Source organism: Asterias rubens, chromosome 4 (assembly GCF_902459465.1).
Source record: "Asterias rubens chromosome 4, eAstRub1.3, whole genome shotgun sequence".
Taxonomy (NCBI): Eukaryota; Metazoa; Echinodermata; class Asteroidea; order Forcipulatida; family Asteriidae; genus Asterias; species Asterias rubens.
The window spans coordinates 17,502,204-17,526,762 of record NC_047065.1 but is presented as its reverse complement, the minus strand read 5'-3'; the positions used below and the strand labels follow the sequence as shown (position 1 = coordinate 17,526,762).

The 24,559-nt window shown below is 37.2% G+C and overlaps 2 protein-coding genes across 3 annotated transcripts; one reads left to right on the top strand and one right to left on the bottom strand.

The window, feature by feature from the left end:
* The first annotated feature begins 104 nt into the window (after positions 1-104).
* LOC117289128 (DNA topoisomerase I, mitochondrial-like) lies at positions 105-20,760 on the top strand. 2 transcript variants are annotated; one of them, XM_033770103.1, is made up of 18 exons: positions 105-223; positions 1,810-1,837; positions 3,579-4,512; positions 4,930-4,990; positions 5,703-5,806; positions 7,406-7,517; positions 7,769-7,890; positions 8,453-8,568; positions 9,989-10,110; positions 10,256-10,378; positions 11,131-11,318; positions 11,756-11,900; positions 12,729-12,872; positions 14,939-15,124; positions 16,355-16,538; positions 16,891-17,113; positions 17,634-17,783; positions 18,608-20,760. In XM_033770103.1, exons 1-18 carry the CDS (start codon positions 182-184, stop codon positions 18,708-18,710), a joined length of 3,087 nt encoding a protein of 1,028 aa, XP_033625994.1. In that variant the 5' UTR covers positions 105-181; the 3' UTR covers positions 18,711-20,760. The 2 variants fall into 2 exon arrangements, with proteins under 2 accessions (XP_033625994.1, XP_033625993.1); XM_033770102.1 differs by having other exon boundaries at positions 7,766-7,890.
* Positions 20,761-21,863: 1,103 nt separating this feature from the next.
* LOC117289429 (alpha-crystallin B chain-like) lies at positions 21,864-23,221 on the bottom strand. Its single transcript, XM_033770550.1, has one exon. The coding sequence runs from the start codon at positions 23,075-23,077 to the stop codon at positions 22,457-22,459; it is 621 nt and encodes a 206-aa protein (XP_033626441.1). The 5' UTR covers positions 23,078-23,221; the 3' UTR covers positions 21,864-22,456.
* Positions 23,222-24,559: the final 1,338 nt, after the last annotated feature.

The following is a 24,559-nucleotide window of genomic DNA, read 5'->3' as shown; positions in this document are numbered from 1 at the left end:
TAGAATGAAACTGTTTTTCATGCGGATGAGCGAAGCGAAGGAGCATGAAAGTCAGATCATCCGGGAACTCCATAAGGCATGCGCAGTTTCATGAAATTGGCACTCTGACGATTTAGGCCATTCTCTCTCCGCCATATCTCGATCTACTCTGGACAAAGAGAACCTGTGATTGCTGCCGAGAATGAATGATTCTGTAAAAGATATATACATGTCTTCTCCCAAGGTTTGTTCGTTTAACATTGCTGACTAGTGTGGACATTTATTCGAGTGAAAAACATTTTAGAATTGCTGTATTTCTTTATTTTAATCGTCGAGCATATCGTATGTTGAATGAAAATGTCGAAATGCCAGCAGCCAGTGTGTACCGCATGCGTGTAAAACCATGATGGTTCACCACACGGCAGCATGCACAGTGCAGTCCCATATGACATACACGTACGCATGCTGCATGCTGCATATACTGCATGCTAGTCGACCGGCCACACCACGATGTTCACCATTTTTTTGTTTACCGGCTGAATTTTCAGCAAGGACTTTACCAAAGCAACTTAATGTTGAGAAACAACACACCGTTTTATTACTAAAGTGACACTTATACGTGTTTTTCTACTGGATTGGGAACATGCTGTTCTTAATAATATTTAAACCTGATTCATTCTTACAACAATTTACATGTTAATTTCAAGTTTCATTGAAATTTTTTTGTAGAGTCATTTTGTCAATCTATTTTGGACCATAGCATAGTGCCCTCCTACCTAGCTAGCTGCCTAGGTTCAAACATGAAGAAAAAAAGAAATATTCTTCAAAGTTTGTTGCCGTTTGTTTGTTTGTTTGTTTGTTTGTTTGTTTTGTTTGTTTGTTTGTTTGTTTGTTTGTTTGTTTGTTTGTTTGTTTGTTTGTTTGTTTGTTTTGTTAAAAATGTTGGGGATAACTTTCTGTATCATGCCACCACTTTTTCACAAATTTTTACAAAAAGGGATCTCATTGAGATAAATTAAAATCTAGAGGCCCCTATACATACTATATTATTTCATACGAAGAATAGTGGTGCTATGGAAACAATTCCAATGTTAGGCCTTTTCATTTCATTTCATTTCATTTCAAGAAAATCCTTTATCAGACCCCCACTTTCAATGATATTTATTTGCCCTTTTTCCTTGACCTTGATTATTTAATTAATACTTGGTTGATTGTTCTTTTTTGCAAAAATTCGCCTTGTGAAATTGTGATCAACTTTGTTTTATGAATGCTTTAACAACTACTTTTTGTAGCTTAGTTCACTTATTAACTGTCATCCAGCGCTGTCTTTTTCTTTGGTCATGTTGCAGGCCAAATTTTTGAGGGCACCAAGGTCAAAAGTTTAAAATAAAGAAGGTGTCAAGGCGAAAACAAATGTTTGTGTCAATAAAACAATATTGAGCTTCGGCGGCCAAACGAGGAGAAAGGGCACCGTAGTTTTGGCTGCGAAAATGTTTTTTTTTTTCAAGGGGCATCACGGCCATTTGGAAGGGCATAGCCGTCGTGGCCCCCGAGTAATTCCAGGTCTGATGTTGGTTCATCAACCTCCATGGTTCATCACACAAAAATGACATCTCAGTTGAATTTGAATGTTTCACTTGCAACCAAAGACTACGTAGCCACCTCCCCCTCCCCCCCCCCCAAATATGCCTTATTTTTGTAATGAATTCAAAGCACCTGTTCAGTAATAAAAAGGCAAGAGTTATACTAAGAGGTTGGTCGGGAATCGGGATACTTGGCATTTTTTCCAGACATTGATTAAGTTTTCTGTTTGCTTTTTTGTTTAAATAGGTAGCAAGCAGTGAGAAGTCTTCAAATGGTAAGTGGTGATAGAAAGAAAATTTGTAGTTATATTGAGGGCCCCTACAAACACTAAACCTTGAACTTTTATAGTCAGATGTTCATTATTTCGTTTATACAGATAGGTGGTATAATTTTACTTTAGCTTGTCATTCTTAGCAAAGTAGTAATTTAAAGAGGGGAGTATTTCTTTCTTAGGGTTCGGGAAATGCCCTATTTTGGTCACTCCCACAGTCCCTCAGGAAGATAGACATGCAATCATGACTTCGTTGCCACTCAACCTCAATGTATAACACATTGTACACTAGAGATGTACGTTGTACATAATGTATAATGTTACACTGTACATTCATCACATGAAGTGAACTATTCTCATTGAGTTGTGTTTTAAAGGCACTGGACACTATTGGTAATTACTCAAAATAGTTGTTCGCATGAACAATTACAATTAATAGTATAAGACACTGTGTGTAATTTCTCACACAAATAATAAAACTAAAAGACTTCAGTTGAAGCCTTTTGTTATGCATCTGGCTGAAACTTGTCTTGCTTTATGCTCTACTACCACGGTGTAGATTTTCGAAAACGAAAGAATGCTCAGTTCTGAAAAGAACTGTCCTGCTTTTTAAATACTACCTGGTTGTTAATTAAGTTCCGTAGATGTCAGGGTTTTTTTAATAACCGGTATACCAAAAATTCAATATCGAGTATACTCGATTTATCAAGTTTTTCCCCGTCAGCATGAAGCCTAACTAAAAACAGTTCTTAATAGACCGAAGACGTTCAGTTTAATAGGGTTTAAATTTACCAGTTTTCAGCTTGATGCTTTGCGCCTAATGTTAGTCTAAACAATATCAAATTGCCCCGTCACGCTCCGCTTTTTTGTTTTTCTACCAACGTAGAAAAGATGTGATTTAGTTGCCGCTTCTGCTCGCTAGGCTAACGTCCGCTCCCCGCATGACACATGAGGAATGCGCCGGTTTCTGGAAGTTTGTTTACACACAAAGGAACAACTATGCGACTCTGTGTAGAACACAATTCCCCTTGTACAGCATACATGTACGTTCTACACTGTTTTTCCACAGTCTGGCTCTGTTTGTTTTTATTGCTTGATGAGGGAATGCAGGGCAACCAGACGCTTAAAAGGTCTCATTAAATGCGGCTAGGACACATTTTCCTCGTACAGCATAACTTCTACACTATTTTCAGCACAGTCTGGCTCCGTTGTGTTTCATTGCTTTTTGTATAAGGGGATGCGGGGCCGGAACCAGATGAAAAAGGGACAAATACTTGGCTATCTTCAGTTTACACGATCAATGGGATGGGATGGGACATTATTTTCCGTACTTTTTTCCGCTGAAGAATTGCATGCCTGGTTTTTGCGACATCAACATTTTTGATAATAATTTTGATACAAATTATTTAACAAGCGACATCGGTGATTTTGATGTCAACAAAATATTGAGTTTTTTAGTATTTTTGATATATCGACGGACGTTAGTTTTAAGATAGGAAATCAGCCAAAACTACAACTTTCTCTGTGGATCAAGGGGGCTTCTCTAGTGAGTTCTTAGTTGGTCTCAACACTTTGACTACATGTAGCTTGCTCTAGTCATCGTCCTGGCTTTCAATCTTAATTAACCATAAAATAGCTGTGGTATGAGCTTCATCAATTTATGTTAAAATGAACCAACAAGTTGTGTGTTAAAAAATATTTACAAGTACCGTTTTTTAATGCGTGTTTCTCTCTTACTTTTCAGCTTTGAAACAACAAAACCATATGTCTGTCACCATTAGCTCTAGCAGTCCTAAAAAGCTCAAACAACCATCAAGTGGCATGACCAATGATCATCATTCTAATTCTAAGCCCAAGATAAGCTCCAGCCTTTCCAAAGGCAGCCGTCCCAATGACGGTCATCGGTCACCCTCTTCCTCTCGACCCAAAGAAGGTGCAAACTCACACTCATTGCCAAACTCCGATGGCAAGCCCGCATCAAAGCCAAATGGTGGCTCAGGCTCACATTCCACACCTAAACATTCCTCTTCATCAAAACCAAAAGAAGGTTCCTTGTCGCACTCTAGCTCCAAACCAAAGGACAGCTCGCACGCAAGACCTAAAGATGGACACAGTTCATCCAAGGTAATGAATGAGGGATCATCTAGTGGTCAAAAGCCCAAGATTAATTCAACCAGTAGGCCCTCGTCTGACAAGCTGAAAGAGAAGTCGAAAGATCCATCTAAATTAAGCGCCAGCACTCACAAAAGCTCCCAATCTGTTCCATCTAGCAAAGGAAGAGAAGGAAGTAGCTCTCTGAAACACAAAGATCCTTCCTCGAAATCCAAGGATCCTTCTCTAAAGCCGAAAGACTCTTCATCCAAGCCAAGGGAAGGGTCTAATAAATCACACTCTAAACCACTTCCATCAAAAGACAACGCTCATACTGGCCATTCCCATGTATCAAAAGACAAAGTGCAAAGTAAATCTCCATCATCTGGAAGTGAGCGACCGAGACATCAGGATGGGAAGAGTAGCTCAAGTGACAGCGACTTCAAGAAGTCATCTGTGAACTATGAAAATCACAAATCAGACAAGGACAGCAACAGGGTTAAAGTGACGACAGAAAAGAACAGAGAGCATGTGGCAAAGATCAACATTAAAGTTGAAAAGGGAAAGGACGCTAAGATTGTGAAAAGGTAAGACTTCCTGTTGGTAGTCTTGGTACAATTGCACCTCCACATCAAAACAGCAATGATTGTAGTAGGCCTCCAGTAACATGAAAAAGGTGCTGCATCAAGTTCTTTACTCTCAGATGAAGGAATGTAAATATGATGGTCAACCATCTGCTACAGTGACATTCGTTGTTTGTTAGTTACAGTGATGGTTAACCATCAGGCTACATCAACTCTCATTAATGTATGCTTCTTAGTAAATAGTTACAGCGATGGTTAGCCATCAGGTGACAGTGAATGAGGGGTTATTTAGATAGCATCCTCACTGTTTAATTTCCAACTTATAAAATGAAAGTGACAGTCAATTCCCTGAGTTTTTGGCTTAATTCTTGTGTTTTGTTATCACTAAATGTTCTTTTCTAAATCTCTTCCATTTATCAGTCCTGTTAAAATCAAGAAGGAAGTTGCAGTTGCTGAGAGTGATGAAGATAACCGACCACTGGTTTGTTTATTATTTCAATTTCCCCCCCTCTTTTATTTCTTGGGAGTTGCAGTATTATAAACAAAAACAAAATTGAAACATGTTTGCATTTTTAAAATTGTTGTATAACTTGTTAAAAAGTTGGTGGGTTTTTTAATTTGATTTAGTGTTTTCTATCTGTATGACTGGCTTTAAAATTTAACTCAAATCTATTATTGAAAGAAGTCACAGTAATGGTGGCATCTCATTCAATATATTCATTAAATGTGTTGTGGTCAAGCGGTCAAGCACACTGGAACTGAGCTCTAGTGTTTGTTATCAGAGTGTGGGTCCCAGTCCAGATTGGTTATATAATTCATAAAAGATTTGAAGCCTGTCTGTCTGTCTAAGAATTGGGCCCAGAGTGCCTTATTTGTAGATACATGCACTATAATAAGATTCTATTATCATTATTACTCTGCCTCATTCACTAAGTATTGACTTTCTCCTTCTTCCCACCTTCTATTTTGTCTGTTAAAAGTCTCCAACATCTTGTGGTCAAACCATCCCTTCCCCTATATCCTCATTCATTGCTTTGTCTGTGTGCTTTTTGCCTCTCTCTCTATCTCTATTCATGTATTTTCACTTGACTGCTTCTGTTACACTTCTATCCCTGTGCTGTGTTACCTTCAAGAAAGGCTTTGCTAGGGTCAAAACATCATGCCATTAACTAAATATAATTATTGACCAACAGGACAAACGGTTAGCCGTGGAGAAGGTGAAAAAAGAGTCTGCAAGTCGTCCGTCTCTAAAGCGCCCTCTAGTGGATTCAGATGATGAGAAGCCACTTTCAGCAAGGTACATTAAAGTCACCTGGAAGTGGTATTTTTTCAAAATAAAGCTGTTATCATTATAATATGTGTTTTGATGAGTGGAATGTGAATAAACAGTTAACTAAGGTTTTAAAAAATCAGTTCTTATGTTATTTACAAATTTAAGAGTAGACCCCCACCCGAGAGGGCGCTGTCCGTGACGTCAATCGAGGCAGACTTTGCCTGTAATGCGTAGAGTAAACACAATTGCAAAGTACATGTACCAAGTCGTGAGTTTGTATGTTTCAAAAAAAAAAAAAAATTGTTTTTTTTTCGGCAATGCCGACCAGGTGTATTGCTGCTGAATGCAGAAAAACACTTTTTGAAATGTACCAACTCACGACTTGGACGTACATGTACTTTGCACGTGTGTTTACTATATGCATTGCAGGCAAAGTCTGCCTCGATTGACGTCACAAAAGGGGTAGGCGGAGTCAGCCCCCCAAACAACTTTAGATATTTTTTAAACATATAAATCGTGACAAACAATTACTAAAAAAACTGTTTTATTGTTCGTAAGCATATACTCTTATGTTTGAAAGAAAAAAAATTCTATTTCCAGGTGACTTTAATAACACTTTTGTACATTTTTGTGTCATTTTTTTACTGAAAAGTGAGTTCCACCGTGGTTTTGAGGACTCGGCTCTGTTTGAAGTTAAGATGAATTGTTTGAAATAATATGGTTAGCATCCTTGGCAGCTTCATTTTCATTTTATGGGGGCTGCATAGATTCTTGAGATATAAAATTGAAAGATCACAATGTAGGCAGTGCACATCTGTGCGAGCAGTCACATTGTTTCCAAATAATCAAAGACCCTTTCTGTTGCCCAGAGACTTTCAGTTGAACTGAACGCACAGGATGAAAACAAAAATTTTTAATTGGAGATGAGTTGGAAGCAGTAATTTACTTTAAAGTCACTTGGGGTCGATTTCACAAAGAGTTAGGACTCGTCTTATCTCGAGTTAGGACGAGTAACTCGTCCTAATTTATGATTAATCTTAAGGTGTGCATGCTACAGTGCAGGGTTGGGAAAGTCCTAAGATTATTCTAAGTTAGGAAGAATTGTGAAATCGACGGCTGGAAGTAGAATTTTTCTTTCTTTCAAAAATTTGTTTAGTAATTGTTTATCACGATTTATATGTTCAAAAAATAGATAAAGTTGTTTGGAGGGCTGACTCCGCCTACCCCTTTTGTGACGTCAATCGAGGCAGACTTTGCATGCAGTGCGTATAGTAAACACACATGCGAAGTACATGTACGGTCCAAGTCGTGAGTTTGTTCGTTTCGAAAAAAGTATTTTTTTTGCATTTTTCTGGCAATGCTGACCAGGTGTATTGCTGCTGGATGCAGCAAAACAACTAAAGATGGGGTCAATCACAACGCAACGAAGGTCCGACAAATAAGGTCTGACATGCGTGCGCGTATCTTGGCGCGCGCGGCAGAGTTGTGCAGAAAGGCATTGGAGAGCCCCACATGTTCTTGCTCACACGTGCGTCGTGGGCGGAGCTTACTGGATCGGTCTATTGTAAACCTCTATAATATTTGAATAGTTGAGTGATTAATCTATTTCCACTCTTGGTGCAGGGTTGAAAAGGCAAAGAAGCGAAAGGTAGAAAGTGCATCCATCAAGAAAGAGAAGCCAACTGAAAAGCATCACAAAAGAAAATACCAAGAAAGTGATGACGAAGAGCCTAAGGTAGGTTTTTAGCACAAAATTACAACCAAAACCGAAAGTTTAATGGGTTAGAATTTTGTGTGTGATTTATTGAGGGGAAGGAAAAGCAACTACTTTATCAAGTAACAAAGTTGCTCTGAAAAGATCTTGTGTTTTAACGAGGCAATTGTTATATCTTATGTACATAGCTGTTAAGTGTGATTTTGTCATAAACAAATTGTACTGCTCAGAGGCACTTACAGACCATTTTTTTGTTAAATTGTGGACAGAAGAAGGTGTCTAAGCAGGATGTGAAGAAGTCTAAAGATAAGAGTAAAGGTAGCGACAAAACTAAGGAAAAGGGATCCAAAAAGAAAGGCAAGAAGGAAGAAGAAGCTGAAGAAGTCTGGAAATGGTAATATTAATAATCACCCGACTCTAAGATGCTCTGTATGGAGTTTTTACACTTTTCCAATAGATGGAGTGCAGTGGAAATTGAATTAATACTATCAATCCATAACCTCACACTTGCACTGTAAAAATTGTTTAGTGTTGTTTATTAGTTTCATTTGTGCGTTCATTGCATTTATGTTAGCCCTTGAACAGTTGTAATTGAACAGTAACAGATCAAGACAAAAACATCTGTTGACTAAATTCTCAAAAGTTTAAGTTTGAAATCTATCTTCCTCTTTGGCCATAGAAAAGTTATCATTAAAAAACTAAGAGCACTTTAGAGCCGCCATTTATTGTAGTTGTCTTCAAATGTCCTATTTGCTTCACATTGTAATGTGTGTAAAAGCTTTCATGTGCGGTTAATAATAGAGAATATAGGTAAGCCATCCATTATGTTGATCAATTTACCATGAAAAAGAATATAATGATTTCTTGGCTATATGATGTATGATGATCACTTTCGTTGTTCATGTTGTTGTATTTGTAGGTTTATTTATATTGCATAAACTTGATATTCCATCTAGGTGGGAGGAGGAACCTCATCCAGAGGGTGTGAAGTGGATCTTCTTGGAACATAAAGGACCTGTCTTTGCTCCTCCTTATGAACCTCTTCCTGATGATGTCAAATTCTATTATGATGGTAAGTGTTACCTACAAATAATGTTGATGCATTGCTCTTTCAAAGTGGGGCGTGTAGTTTGTGCATCCTAGTTCCAAAACTCAGCTGGGATAAGAAGTCTAATACATGTTGTGATGTGAAAAAAGCCTTTAAACTTCAGCGATCAGATGAAGAAGGGGTCGTGTCAAAAAAGACTGAATCCGGCAAGTAAAACAACTTCAAGTCAAAGTATGTCTTTGTTTGTTCACAATTCTTGTCAGCCTGCATCAATGGCAAATGTATTTTGAAAATAAAAGTTTTAGCAAAAACTGTCACAGTAACTGTGTTGGAGGTCTCAATGCTGACTTTGGACGAACTTGGTCACAACCTATGAATCACTAAGTAATGACTTGGTCTTGGCCTCCTCACCTTCTGAAGCTGAGGCTGTTATTCCCTCAAATTTTTCACCATTTACTCTTCTCTGTTAGCTATGATGATGTTAAAGTACATCTAATGAAGTGAACTTGAGGGTTTGCAGACTGAAATTGGGCATACTTAACAAGCTTGTCAGACACATCTCACAGTCACAACTGGACCCTAGAGATTACTATTTGAAATCGATTGGCTTCTGTTCATCGTCGCCTTAAAAAGCATTAAAGTTATGGTGCGACATAGAAACCAGCCCCATACATTTATTTAGGAATGCTTTGACACCCAATCTATTAATGAATGTGCGCGCTCCTGTCGTCAAGCTTCATCAAGTGCCAGCTGCAACCTCATTGAATCTCAGAAATAAAAAAGAAAATCCTAGCAATAGCCATCTCTGTCAGAAATTGTCTTTGTGTTTTTAGCATTTTAATGAAGCTGCATCTGGGCATCTACATTCAAGCCACAATGAAACAGATATTATTCTAATCAACTTGAAAACTTGCGTATTAAACTGATGTTATAAGTTATTGACTAGAGTACTGGCAATTAATTGAAGTAAGGATGGCATGGGATTCTTTCTTACTGTGCTTAACTTGACTTAATACATCTGAGATTTAGACAAATAAAACCTATGGTTCTTAAATCTATGATACTATGGAGGAATGATGCATCCTATAATCCTTCTTGACGTGGATAGTTTTTTCCAATGTGGAAGGTTAAGGAAATCTGTATTCATACTGTCTGACCTCCCTTGGATCATTTACAACACTGATATTTTCACAACAATGTCAAATCCTTCCTTGCTTAGTGAAGTGACATTGGGTACCACTGCAACTCTGGCGCAGCATTAACAAACAGACACCAATAATTCTGAGGTGCAAATGTTATGGATTGAAAAATTATCCAAACCATATTACTTTGAAGGGAATCCTTTTTTCAGAAAAGTTTATACTATTAACAGCTTCAGTGCTTCTTACCAAGTGAGTTGTTATGGTCCTTAATGTTTGGAGTATTGACTTGTTATTTATTTCAGGTAAGCTCATGAAGCTGAGTGAAAATGCTGAGGAGGTTGCTGGTTTCTATGCTCGCATGTTGGATCATGAGTACACAACGCGGGAAGTGTTCAATAAGAACTTTTTTAATGATTGGAGAAAGGTTAGTAATAATGAAAATTGCTAAACATTTAACATTATTTGTTCAAAAACTGTTCATAAGAAAATGTTGCATAACAAACTTGGTGGCAAATAAATTTTAGTGTAAACCATTCATATTTATCTCTTGTCTTTGAAATTGTTTGTAGGAGATGACGGGGGATGAACGCAAGACAATAACCAATCTGAAGAAGTGTAACTTTAAGGAACTCCATCAATATTTCTTGCAAAAATCAGAGGAGAGGCGGAATCTTACCAAGGAGGAGAAACTGGTAGGTTTCTACATCTTTTCATGTCATTTGAAGAGGTATTAATTTTGGAGAGTTCACATAAATGTGTTTCACCAAATAAAAGTGAGAGAGAAGTCATTTCTTAAGACAGTATTCATCATAGAAGCCTTATACGGTCCAGAAATACCTTTGTTACTGGTATGCCAACAAACACAACTGGTTCAAGTGCAAGTTGAACGCTGTAAAGGGCAACTTCGATCTTGACAACTAGATTTACATCTGTGTTCAATATAATATGTACAGTGCATTTGACTTTATTTGGAGGAATGTACAAGACACTTTGACTCCGACAAATCTGTGCAGTATGTTTCCTGCCTGAAACAAATTGGTTTTCTTTGTTAACTCTATTATGATTCATTAAATGATTTATTGGAAATTTTAGTAATTTTAATTTATGACTCGTGTGTTCACATCTACTTTAGTTCAAGTTTCCTTTGTTTTTGTGGGGAACACAAAGTAAAACTTAACATGGGGTTTGAACAAATATTCTTGGTCTTTTGATAATAATTTGTGTGTACGAAAACTCACCAGAACTAAGCAATAGAGATACAATAGATGTTTTTTTATAGTTATTCTGAGAAAAAAAAAGTTAATGGAAAAATGTAGTCATACAAAGAGGCTTTTTGGTATATAAACAAATTTCAGAATGTCTACAATATGAGAGCAATGCTAAAGAGTGACATGGTATTCAAGGAAATCATCTCTGACCGTTTGTTAAATGTTATCACTTTCAGGCCAATAAAAACAAGAATGAAGAACTTCTTCAAGAGTATGGCTTCTGCACCATCGATGGTCATCGTGAAAAGATGGGCAATTTCAAAATAGAGCCGCCAGGTCTTTTCCGTGGCCGTGGTGACCATCCCAAACAAGGCATGCACAAGAAAAGGGTTCAACCTGAAAATGTCATCATCAACTGCAGCAAGTAAGAAAATCATTTATTTGAATCAACTTGAAAACTTGTATATTAAACTGAATATATAAGTTTTTGACTAGAGTACTGGCAATTAATAAAACATATAAAACCTATGGTTCCTAAAACGATGATACTATGGAGGAATGATGCATCCTATAATCCTTCTTGACGTGGTTAGTTTGTCCAAAGTGGAAGGTTAAGGAAATCTGTATTCATACTGTCTGACCTCCCTTGGATCAATACAAGTCAGGCAAATTAAAAGAAGACAATTTCATCTTGGATGTATGTTAGTTTTTAATCAATTGTTAAACTTGTTTGTTTCAAGAAAAGAACAAATATTCTGCAGTTAAAGGAGAAACAGTAGTAATTGTCTTGAAATGGTGTATTTTCTGTAATTTGTCTAGATTGTTTGACATTTAAGAGGTTGTTTATGTTTGTTTCCTTAGGGACTCTACTATTCCTGTAGCACCAGAAGGCCATAGGTGGAAGCAGGTGATTCATGACAATAGTGTGACATGGTTGTGTTCATGGAATGAAAACATCCAAGGTGCCATTAAATATGTCATGCTTAATCCAAGCTCAAGGCTTAAGGTCAGTGGTTTAAAGGGCTTTGCTTGTTCCATGATACCATGATATCTAATCAAATTGTCCTTTTCAGTGCTATGTTTTAAATGTGATTTTGTTCATGTGCACTTTTAAAGGCAGTGGACACTATTGGTAATTGTCAAAGACTAGCTTTCACAGTTGGTGTATTTCAACATGTGCATAAAATAACAAACCTGTGAAAATTTGAGCGCAATCATTCATCGAACTTGCGAGATATGAATGAAAGAAAAAAACACCCTTGTCACACGAAGGTGTGTGTTTAGATGGTTGATTTCGGGACCTCAAGTTCTAAATCTGAGGTCTCAAAATCAAATTTGTGGAAAATTACTTCTTTCTAAAAAACTATGGCACTTCAGAGGGTGCCGTTTCTCACAATGTTTTATACCATCAACCTCTCCCTTTTACTTGTCACCAAGAAAGGTTTTATGCTAATAATTATTTTGAGTAATTACCAATAGTGTCCACTGCCTTTAACTTGTAAAACAGAAAGACATAATGTAACATTGAGAGTTATTCTATTTTAGCAGTTAACAATGTAGCAAAGATGTGCACTCATAACAATAATTGCATTCATTTTATTTGTTGGCCGATTTTCTTTTGCATTATTTTTTTTGCAAGTTCAACATTTGCAGTTCAATCTTGCATAAATGCAGACTAGTAGTTTGTTGTGTAAGTTAATTGAAATCTGTAATCATGCTTTTTGACGAAGTACAAGTTTGTGTAAACATGGGTCACTTTGTAAATAAAGTTTCTACATGTATTTGTTTTGTCAAGTTTTTGACTTTGTACCAAATTTTTGTTCTGTGTTTATAGGGTGAAAAAGATTGGGCCAAATATGAAACAGCTCGCAAACTGAAGAAATGTGTTGAGAAAATCCGTGCCAACTATCGTGAGGACTTCAAGAGTAAAGAGATGCGTATTCGTCAACGGGCAGTGGCACTGTACTTTATTGATAAGGTAAGATAAATATACACCACTAGTATTAGAATACACTTTATATTTCAGCACTGATGAAGCAGAATGATGAAGCACACCACTAGAATAAGACCTTATATTTCAGCACTGATATCTGTAAAACATTGCTCCGGTGAGACTTTGGCACAACAAAAAAAAGGATTCTAAACAATGATAAAGAAACAGAATGATGAAGCACACCACTAGAATAAGACTTTATATTTCAGCACTGATATCTGTAAAACATTGCTCCAGTGAGACTTTGGCACAACAAAAAAAAGGATTCTAAACAATGATAAAGAAACAGAATGATGAAGCACACCACTAGAATAAGACTTTATATTTCAGCACTGATATCTGTAAAACATTGCTCCAGTGAGACTTTGGCACAACAAAAAAAAGGATTCTAAACAATGATAAAGAAACAGAATGATGAAGCACACCACTAGAATAAGACTTTATATTTCAGCACTGATATCTGTAAAACATTGCTCCGGTGAGACTTTGGCACAACAAAAAAAGGATTCTAAACAATGATAAAGAAACAGAATGATGAAGCACACCACTAGAATAAGACTTTATATTTCAGCACTAATATCTGTAAAACATTGCTCCGGTGAGACTTTGGCACAACAAAAAAAAGGATTCTAAACAATGATAAAGAAACAGAATGATGAAGCACACCACTAGAATAAGACTTTATATTTCAGCACTGATATCTGTAAAACATTGCTCCGGTGAGACTTTGGCACAACAAAAAAAGGATTCTAAACAATGATAAAGAAACAGAATGATGAAGCACACCACTAGAATAAGACTTTTTATTTCAGCACTGATATCTGTAAAACATTGCTCCAGTGAGACTTTGGCACAACAAAATAGGATTCTTAACAATGATAAAGAAACAGAATGATGAAGCACACCACTAGAATAAGACTTTTTATTTCAGCACTGATATCTGTAAAACATTGCTCCAGTGAGACTTTGGCACAAAAAAAAAGAAGGTTTTTAACTGATAAAGAAACAGAATGATGAAGCACACCACTAGAACAAGACTTTATATTTCAGCACTGATATCTGTAAAACATTGCTCTAGTGAGACTTTGGCACAACAAAAAAAGGATTCTTAACAATGATAAAGAAACAGAATGATGAAGCACACCACTAGAATAAGATTATATATTTCAGCACTGATATCTGTAAAACATTGCTCCAGTGAGACTTTGGAACAACAAAAAAAGGATTCTTAACAATGATAAAGAAACAGAATGATGGAGCACACCACTAGATCAAGACTTTTTATTTCAGCACTGATATCTGTAAAACATTGCTCCAGTGAGACTTTGGCACAACAATGATGACGTACTAGTTGTCCTTTTTCAACACTTGTGGCTGTGGTGTGGCTGTTTTGAGTTCTATTGTTGATACAGAATATACCTAAATACTTTTAATGACCTCACAGTTTGGTAAAAACCATAAACTGTCTGAGTAATGCAGTACCCGGTTACAGCATTTGGGCAATGTAATGTCATTTGATAAATCAAATGCTTGCAGTATGATGCATTTGTGCAATGTAATGTCATTTGATAAATCAAATGCTTTTAATATGATTATGAACCTCAGGAGGAATGATGCATTCTTAAATCCTTCTTGATGTGGACAATTATCTGCTATGAAAGATTAAGGAAATCTGTATTCATACTGTCTGACCTCCATTACATAATCAAATCTAAAGTGTAGATTTTCCTAATATCGTTGCAAAGGTGGAGTGAATTTAGATGCTCATCTTGTTAATCTTAGGTAAAGATTGCATATTGTAAAGCAAGTAGGCATTAATAGATAGAGTCATGTCCACTAACAATCCTGTCATTCCCTATTATAGTAAGAGCTTTTAGATTGATGTAGTCACTGTTATAGTTTGAGCTTTGACAATGCTGTTCTGAGTTGATGTTTTGTTGACTTAGTTGGCACTCGGGGCTGGTAATGAAAATGAAGAAGGTGAATCAGCTGATACTGTAGGTTGCTGTTTTGAGTTTAATTGTAATCTGTTGATGGTTTGTTGACTTTAGTTGGCACTCAGGGCTGGTAATGAAAAGGAAGAAGGTGAATCAGCTGATACTGTGGGTTGCTGTTCTCTACGTGTGGAACATCTCAAGCTACATGAGGAAAAGAATGGACAAGAGTTTGTAGTAGAGTTTGACTTCCTGGGTAAGGATTCTATCCGCTACCAAAACAGTGTGCCAGTGGAAAAGAGGGTGAGTACTATGACCACGTGTTTATGGGTGCCTTTAGTTGGAAAACAACAATCTGAATGAATGTATGATGTGATTCTGTCTTTGAGTTCAACTAAATGATGGACTGAAGATTTTGTAAAAAAAAAACATAAATATACAAGCCAGTCCCCTTCTTTAACTCCAATGGTTTTGGTAAAGTACTTCTTACTTTGGTATATTAAGATTGTATAGATAAAAACATGTAATAGGGCCAATGATTTTCCGCGAAACGGACGGAATTAGTGGAATCCGCCTAAGGGATTTCAGTCTTAGAAGAAAAAAAATTGAGAAAACATTTTTTTTTTTTCTTCAAGTTATTCAGGCCAAATCTATTGAAATTGTATTCTTTACTAAGATTCTTCTTAAAAAGCATAAAAAAATCAGACCATTAAAAAGTACGAGATCGTAAACAGAAACAACTGTACTGGATGGAAATCGTGTAATAAAGTAATACTTTATAATAAAGTAATACTTTATGATGCGATTTTCCATCCAGTACACATTGTTTCTGTTGCATCGATCAGCAGTATACAAATTAAGGGGGAAAAAAATGTTTTATAGTATTTTTTTGAAAAATGTCAGTTCAAATGAACATTTAGGAAGTCAGCAGTGCAACTTATCAAAAAGTTATGTTTATAAGTGTCTCCCTGGGTATTTAACAACCTTTTATCTAATTACAAAAAACATGAAATTAAATTTGTTGTGCCTGAAATGGAATTCATGTTTTTGTCAAACGGAATTTGCACATTTCTGAAACGGAAAATCATTGGCCCTAATGTAAGATTGAAGAAGAATAGTTGTAAAAAGCCTGTTGGTCAATTCCATATCTATATAATATAGCAATTAGAATAACAGATGCTTGGAATCATTGGCCCTAATGTAAGATTGAAGAAGAAGAATAGTTGTAAAAAGCCTGTTGGTAAATTCTATATCTATATAATATAGCAATTAGAATAACAGATGCTTGGAATCTTGACGTTATAGCTAATTTGTTTCTTGCGTTTGTACAGCCTGGTGGTAAAGCTTATTTGTGTAGTGTACCAATGCACAAGAAATTAAGTACATTTTTTAGTCTAGTTTCACTTGGGAATAACGAAATCCCTCGGGGGATGAACTGCCAATAAAAATTTTACCTGCTGGTTATTACAAAACAAGGAAGATAAAATAAAAACTTTAATAAAACCTTAATTTGTTTTTTTCAATTGGTACCAGGCATTTCGAAATCTGAAACTATTCATGGAGAATAAACAGGGAAGTGATGACCTGTTTGACCGATTGACCACATCAATCCTGAACAAGCATCTACAAGAATTGATGGAGGGACTGACTGCTAAGGTATTTAGGACCTATAATGCTTCATCTACACTACAAAACCAGTTGGATGAATTAACAATGGGTAAGTTTGTAAGGATTAGGGTTCCACCTCATTGTTTGCTTTCTCATATAATTTGCCAGTAGCTTTTGCATGAAGAGAATCTCTTGTTTATCCTACACATCAAACAGTATGCCATAGCAAGCTATGACTGAAAGGTTTGACAAGTTTCTGTTTAGTCTTCGAAAAAGACTTTGCCAGGGTGGCCTTTGAGAAAGACTCTGCAAAGGTGGCCTTTGAGAAAGACTTTGCAAGGATGGAAACGTAGTTGTTATCTTGTTTTAATTATTCAAATTTTTATTTTATTGTACTTTATATATTAATGCAACATGTTAATGTCAAGGGTGCATTCTGTATGTTATTATCCAACCTGTAGCTGAAGACTCTATCCCTGCCAAGATTCTTTCCTACAATCGTGCCAATCGTGCCGTAGCAATCCTGTGCAACCATCAACGTGCAGCTCCCAAGACCTTTGACAAACAGATGGAGAACTTACAGACTAAGATCAAGGCCAAGCATGAAGCAATTAAGAAGGCTAGGAAAGAGTTCAAAGCAATGAAGACTGAGTACAAATCCAGTCGTAATGACAAGATCAAAACGTGAGTGAATAAAAACTATTTATAATGGAATGGAATGGGACTCTGTCTCTTTCTCAGTCTGCTTTCATCTAATGTAAAGGACATTTTAAAGTGCTTCCAACATTGTTACCCCTGGTCACTGGGCCATTCATTCATTCCTTAAATCATCTCAGCTCCCTGGGGAGTGCGCTTCTAGGCTAAATCAATCGCAAGAACCATCTCTGCCCTCACAGGTACCCATTTACCCCTAGGTGGAGATAAGGAATTATATAATCAAGTGTCTTGCTCAAGGACACAAGCATTACAATCAGGATTGGAACCCACACTCTGCTGAATAGAAGCACCAGAGTTTGAGTTTGGTGCTCTATTTCACTCGGCCATGAAACCCTATATTCTTGAAGGATTGAATTCATTCAATCTTCTATGAAAATGTCATCAAGTGATTTGGTTATGTTTTAGTTAAAGCAATCAACAGGACACCTGATAAACATTAGATCAACTTGAAGTCTTTTTCATTTTCCTCATCACTTTCTAATTCTAGTGCCTTGGAACGAAAGAAAACGCAGGTAGAACGTCTTGAAGAGCAACTTACAAAACTAGAAATGAATGCAACTGACAAGGAAGAGAATAAGGAGATTGCTCTGGGTACCTCCAAGCTCAACTATTTGGATCCAAGGATCTCAGTTGCATGGTAACTACTCACCTTGTTCGTTTGTTTAGTATAATAAAATTAAAAAACAATCGTTATTTAGCAGGTTCTCAAGTTCTTATGAACTCAACAGCAACTTAAAGAACTGGTTTAACCCAGGCTTTGAATGGTTTTGATGTTTCTGCCTGTTTGATAACATAACTGGCAAAATAAGGGCAAGATAGAGCACTGGTGTCCCAGAGACAGGGAAATCTGTCCACCAAAGATTCTGTCCCCCTTCTGGGAAATTATTGTGGGCTGAAAGAGGGTGTTAAGAGGGCTCTATCAGAAGTAGTTTGTACACAGTTCACCAAATGGGGGACAGAATCTCTAGCAATACAGGCATGTTAATACAGAGGTCACAGGTTTAAAGAGGGAGTTCTAAAAGAGGGCTCTATTAGAAGTAGTTTGTACACAGTTTGCCATATGGGGGACAGAATCTCTAGCTACACAGGAATGTTAATCGAGAGGTCACAGGTTTAAAGAGGGAGTTCTAAAAGAGGGCTCTATTAGAAGTAGTTTGTACACAGTTCACCAAACGGGGGACATAATCTCTAGCCATACAGGCATGTTAATACAGAGGTCACAGGTTTAAAGAGGGAGTTCCAAAAGAGGGCTCTATTAGAAGTAGTTTGTACACAGTTCACCAAATGGGGGACATAATCTCTAGCCACGCAGGCATGTTAATCCAGAGGTCACAGGTTTAAAGTCCTGCTCTAGTCAGTTGTACAATGTTCTAATGGAGTTCTAATGGAATCTAATGGAACAATTCAGGAAAAAAGTATAATGTGAATTAACTGTTTACTTTCACTTGTTTTTCCCACTAGGACAAAGAAATGGACTGTACCTATGGAGAAGATATACAACCGTACCCAGCGAGATAAGTTCAGATGGGCCATCGACATGGCAGGGGCTGATTTTGTATTTTAACAAGAGGCATCGATATATATTTTCTAAACCAATACATTGATGGTAGATACTCTTTGTAAAAGTACATAGTAGAAATTTTTGATGTAAAAAAAAAACAAGTTTAAAATTATTGCATCTGTAAAACACAAACAAGTCTTTAATAAACTTTAAGCCACCGATAATGAAAGGAATTTTGATGTTGCTTTGTAGATTTTTAAATGTACTTCAAATGCTTGCTGGCCTCTGGATTATTCGCCATTAACTGAGACATTGGTGAACTAATTTTGTAATGGCTTTTTTACTTTTAGTGGTAGTCGTCCATGGGTTTTCACTTGTATCTTTTGATGTAATACCCCATGCACTGTACATTCAAGAACTCGTGCAATGGACTGTTTGTGTAGCACTTGTGTTGATGTTTCATTTGTAGAATTTTTATCAAGAATTGTAAAAACAAAATCACCTGAAGGGATTGGTATTTGACTTTTGTCACTTATTATTTTGTTTTTATTTGAAGGAGTCTTTTTATGCATTTATTTTTTGTGTGGTCACATAATGATGCTTAGTTTTTACAGAATATAAAATTTCCCTTTCAAGTTATTTGATTTTATTGTATTTTTAAATTCAAGAAAATAAGAGTAAATTCTTGTTTTGAAACTGACCAGCAAGATCACTCCATGTATGATATGAGACAGCCAACTTTTTATAAGTGAAGACAATGAGATTGAATGCTATTGTTGGAGCTTGTGTTTTCAAATCTTAACTTAGTTTCAATTTGCAAATTTGATAACATCAAGTGTAACATTCAACATGTATTCAACATTTGCATAAGTTTTATTGACTGGTTTATTAATTGTTGATGTTTTTTTGCCAAGCAGCCAATTCGCAGATTGTTCATTGAAATGGAACTGAATAAAACATTGACACCTGGATCCGCCAACCCTTTTCAAAGCTGTAAATTGCTACATCCATCTGCAGTTAGCAGTTTAAAATAGGAGGCAAAATATTATACAATAAGATATTTGGCTACTTGATAGTACATGAATTGCCCCAAAAAATGAATTTATTTCGTGCATAGGTCCAAGTGATACGGGAAATTTATTTGCAAATAATGAAAGAGTAGAAACTACTGACTTTCATGGACCATTAAGAAACCAACTCTCAGTATTAATACAAGTTAACATTATTTTGACAATTGAAATTGAACTGTTTTGTCTGTACTATGTACACTGTACTGTATGCTGGACAAGATGTATTTTTGTAATAGTTCTTATTTATTTGTAGACGTCGACACCCAATACTCTGTTATAAGCGTTTGCATCACTTAATAATGTTGAAATACAACCCCAAAATGCAGTTGGCTTTCATGTTTTCTCCATCTTTGTATTATTACTGATCTTGCAAGTGTTCTTAAATTTCATAATTACAAATACTCCAAGTCATGATGTACGTTCCGGAGTAGTTTTGTTCTCCTCGACAACTTAACTGCGCATTAAAACATAAACATAAGATATGCGTAAGATCTCCGGCCTCGAAATAGGTTTTATTTAGGTAATGTATTTTTAATTTGAAGAGAGGAACAACTTTTTTGTTGAACAAAATAAACATTCAAACCTTCCTAAAAACAAATTTATGATTAAATGGGACAAGTCAGTGTCAACATCAGTATGTTAGATAAAACTGTCTTCATGTTTTAGGTGTTCTTGTTTTCCCATAATTATGACGAACTACACCACGTTCTTATCATTTTAAGTAAAATTAAGTGTTTGTTTTGAACACGTAAACGCCTGTGGGTTTAAAAAGATTTTTCAAAATAATAGTATTGCATCGAAGTTATGTCAATTTATGCTCATACAACTAAGACTTCAACAAGTGATATGCTTTATTCGTGTTCATTTACAACAACAAAGCTGTCTTAACATGTTTGATTATCTTGGAGTTCCTGCTCGACAAAAACAAATAATAACAGCTTACTATCCACTCTACCAATTATTGTTACTTTAGGTATATGATAATTTGAGCTGTTGTCACCATTTTGAAGATATCACAATACGTGCAATGGTTGTACAATTAACTGGTGTGTCATTAATTGTCTTATAAAAAATAATAAAAAACTTAAAGGCATGGGCACGTTTCGTAGTTGTCAAAGACCAGTATTGAAAAGGCTTCAGCTGAAGTATTTTATTATTTGAGTTACAATGTCCCTTTAACAAAAAAAATAGATTACTTCAGAGGGACCCGTTTCTCACAAAGTTTTATATGATCAACAGCTCACTATTTATCTTGTAACCAAGTAAGGGATTCAATGTGTGGTGAAGAGGTTTACAACGAGGGGAATAAAAGGGTAGCGACGAGTTCTTACACAGCCGTTTAAAGCCGGCGGGGTCGGCGGCCGTGTGCTAGCACAGCAACGACCCTGCAAGGTTTTTAAACGGACGTGTAAGAACGAGTCACTAAACTTTTGTTCCCATTCATAAATTCCCTTTTGTTAAAAAACGTTAAAAAGTTACAATTACAGACACTTTGACAGTTGAAACTTTCTTTAACTTTATTATGAAATGGACCACAAAATAGTCTGTACTCCGCATCTTGAGTGACTTATGTGCCCTGTGTGGTGGGCGACTTCCATTAATTTAAAAGGAGTTTGGTTTTAACCAAGCTAATTTGGGGTTTCAGCGGCTTAGTCGGGTATAGAGAAGCTCTTGATGGCCAGTGTTGAATATATTTATATATTTTTTAAGATAAGGTAAAACTCGGGGATGTGATTTCTCCATTTTAAACAAGAAATCCGTTTTTAAACCCCCCATCCCCCAAAACAACTTAATCAACCCAACATTTAAAAATCAATTTGGTTTTTAAATTCTTAAGACAATGAAAATATAACCATTTGCTCCGGAAGCTTCCGCGCTCGCTTTCACGCTTTTTTTTTTAAAGCGGCCTATCACACATTCCTTGAAACTGCACACAAGTAGCCTTGCTCAAGGCAGTCGAATTACTCACTCCGAAAAAGACCGCCGCTGTATAAAAACCCACCCGTATTCACTGTGCGTAACATCGCACGACACGATGCCCCCGTACACTATCCGCATGCGGAGGCCGTATCGTACGATGTGACAGTGTGTATACGGGTGGGCCATGCGGTGTGATCGCACGCACCACGCACAGGGTATACGGGTGGGTTTACAGCGGCGTCTTTTCGGAGCGAATAATGCGACTGCCTTGAGCAAGGCTACATACACACAAGTGACGTTTGCTGAAATCTAATTTGAACCTGGGGTCATGCATTCCGCGGCTGTAGTCGGGTAACTATTTGGAAGCCCTCGATTACAAGTCTTTTAATTAAATTGTTACAACAAAAATGAAGTATTGGTGCATGTGAAAGGTTTTTCAAAAATTTATTTTACCAATAATCTTTGGTTTACTCTATTTCTGCCAACAAAAATGAAGTATTGGTGCATGTGAAAGGTTTTTCAAAAATTTCTTTTACTAATAATCTTTGGTTTACTCTATTTCCGCCATTTTTTGTCATTAATGAGATGGATGCTATTGTTGCAGCTTTTTATAAACATGGCCTCCATGTAGACCCTACTATCAATGTCCACAGAAATAATATAATTCGTCTTGTAGCTGCCGTGGGTGAGAGTTTTCTTTATATCTAAGATTCAGTTCTTATTACAAGTATCATCCAGCACAATAACACTTTGCGAAGACAGTTGCATCAAAGTTTTGTTATCTTGTTTTTACCCAAGTGCGATGTGATGTCAGGGTATCTACGACTGTACTTCATCTTCTTGAAACTTTACCTTGGGTTTTCGTTCAGCACCATGCCGTTCTTCTGCTAACGTCTTGCGAGGAACTTTAACGCACATCATACCTGTCTTAGCTAGAAACACTGTCACATCTTCCACGATAATATCCTCAGGCAATGTGTATCGACGGCAGAAATGACGAGAGAAGTTAGCATTTTCACCTGGATGTTCTTTGTGGTTGCCCTTAATAACCATGTGGTCTCCAATGATTTTAACGTCAAGCTCTTCTGGGGCGAAGTCACTGACGTCCATGTCGATACGGAACTCTTTCTTGGTTACCTGGACGTCTGCATTAGTTGTCTTCTTATTAATCATAAGCGGAGGAATCACCATGGATGATGGGGGTCCAAATGGATCATTGCTCAGTCGTACTGGCCGCATTATGTTTCCATCACTGAATCCCAACTCGACGGGGAATTTGTCGGACAAGTGTTCCCCCTCCCGATGGTGTCTCCCCGGGGATCTGGCGCGAGCAACTTGTGGTGAAGACGGGGATAGACTGTCTGCACTTCGATGTTCGCCATGACGACGAGTTCGGTCTTTTAACACGGCTGTAGCATGTGATTGGCTTTCTGAAGCCATGACTTCTATTCCAAAGAAATACGGCTCCAACAGTTGGTTCTAATAAGAAATAATACCACTTCTGTTATGTTATTTGCAAACCAAATGATTGTATACTATTTAGGCCCTATTAGGGACGTTCACATAACCCGTCATCCCACGCACTGCACGTCGTCTCTTTCCTCACGAACGTGACTTGGGACACTATTAGTTATTTTGCCTGTTATTGGCCCTCAGTATAAAAGGTCCATTGTAAGAAAGTATTTTGCATTGTCAATTTTGCATTCAAGTGAATTGTAACCTTGTCCGCTGCAAGGTTTTCACAGAAAAGGACTATTGTGTTTAATTCTTTCACAACAGCAACATGTGATAACTGCATGGTAGTATACGTTTGAGATTAAAGGTAGGCCAAGGTCACGTGCTTCTGTCGACCTGAACGCAGGAAAGCTGCAATCCTGTGTACCATTAATTGGAGTATGGAAATCAACAGCATTTTTTGACAGACGCCCTAAAAGGAGACGTCTGTGCGCCTGAGAGAAAACCTTCCATTGTGTGCAGATGAAATAGTGAATTAAGTTTTAAAACTTTCTAAAGGGGGATCGGAATCTGGAAAATGCAAATTGCCATATTATTATTATTCAGAACATATTTTTAAGTGAAAATGCCCGTCCCCTGATATGATGTATAAAGTTCTTGAAAACGTATCCCCTTTGCACAACCCCGCCATTTACAACTTAAGGGGATAATCGCAATCGCCCCCTAATAAATATATTCCCCGATTTTTGTCACACAAGGTACAAATAAGGGCTGAGGCCATCCCTAATGCCTCAATTTGAAAAGATGGGACAGAAAACCGTTTACCAATAATTTTGAAATCGTGGTGAGAAATTACTAATTCAATGAATTTGGATTAAAGGCGTATGAATGTTTACACCTGCAGAAGTCGGTCAATAAATTATTGGAACAGCAAAATTGTTTGCGGTTTCTTTGGCAATTAAGTGTAATCAGTATAAATTGCGTCCCATTGGGGTTTTCTTGTGCCCTTCTGTCCGTTGTGCCTTTCTGTTTTTTTGCTGTTGTCAAAACATTTTTCTACGTTATGTTACAAAAAAACTATGACCAAAGTACAGGGGCTCAAACCTTGCATAATTATTGTTCTCCTTTGACCAAAAATTACAGGTAAAAAGCGTTGGTTAAGACCGGCCTCCTGGTTGTTCTGTCACGGAGCTGTAAAGGGTTCGGGGTTCGGGGTTGGGGGTTCGGGGTTGGGGGTTCGGGGTTGGGGGTTCGGGGTTCGGGGTTCGGGGTTCGGGGTTCGGGGTTCGGGGTTCGGGGTTCGGGGTTCGGGGTACGGGGTTTCGGGGTTCGGGGTTAGGGTTTCGGGGTTCGGGGTTAGGGTTTCGGGGTTCGGGGTTAGGGTTTCGGGGTTCGGGGTTAGGGTTAGGGTTCGGGTTAGGGTTTCGGGGTTCGGGGTTAGGGTTTCGGGGTTCGGGGTTCGGGGTT

Bases quoted from the DNA above. Each gene is read 5' to 3' on its own strand.
- LOC117289128 (XM_033770102.1), top strand. From the start codon at position 182: ATGAATGATTCTGTAAAAGATATATACATGTCTTCTCCCAAG. The intron at 4,991-5,702 runs GTTTGTTTATTA...ATTGACCAACAG, and splicing joins ATGAAGATAACCGACCACTG to GACAAACGGTTAGCCGTGGA. The intron at 11,319-11,755 runs GTAAGAAAATCA...TTGTTTCCTTAG, and splicing joins GTCATCATCAACTGCAGCAA to GGACTCTACTATTCCTGTAG.
- LOC117289429 (XM_033770550.1), bottom strand. From the start codon at position 23,077: ATGGCTTCAGAAAGCCAATCACATGCTACAGCCGTGTTAAAAGACCGA.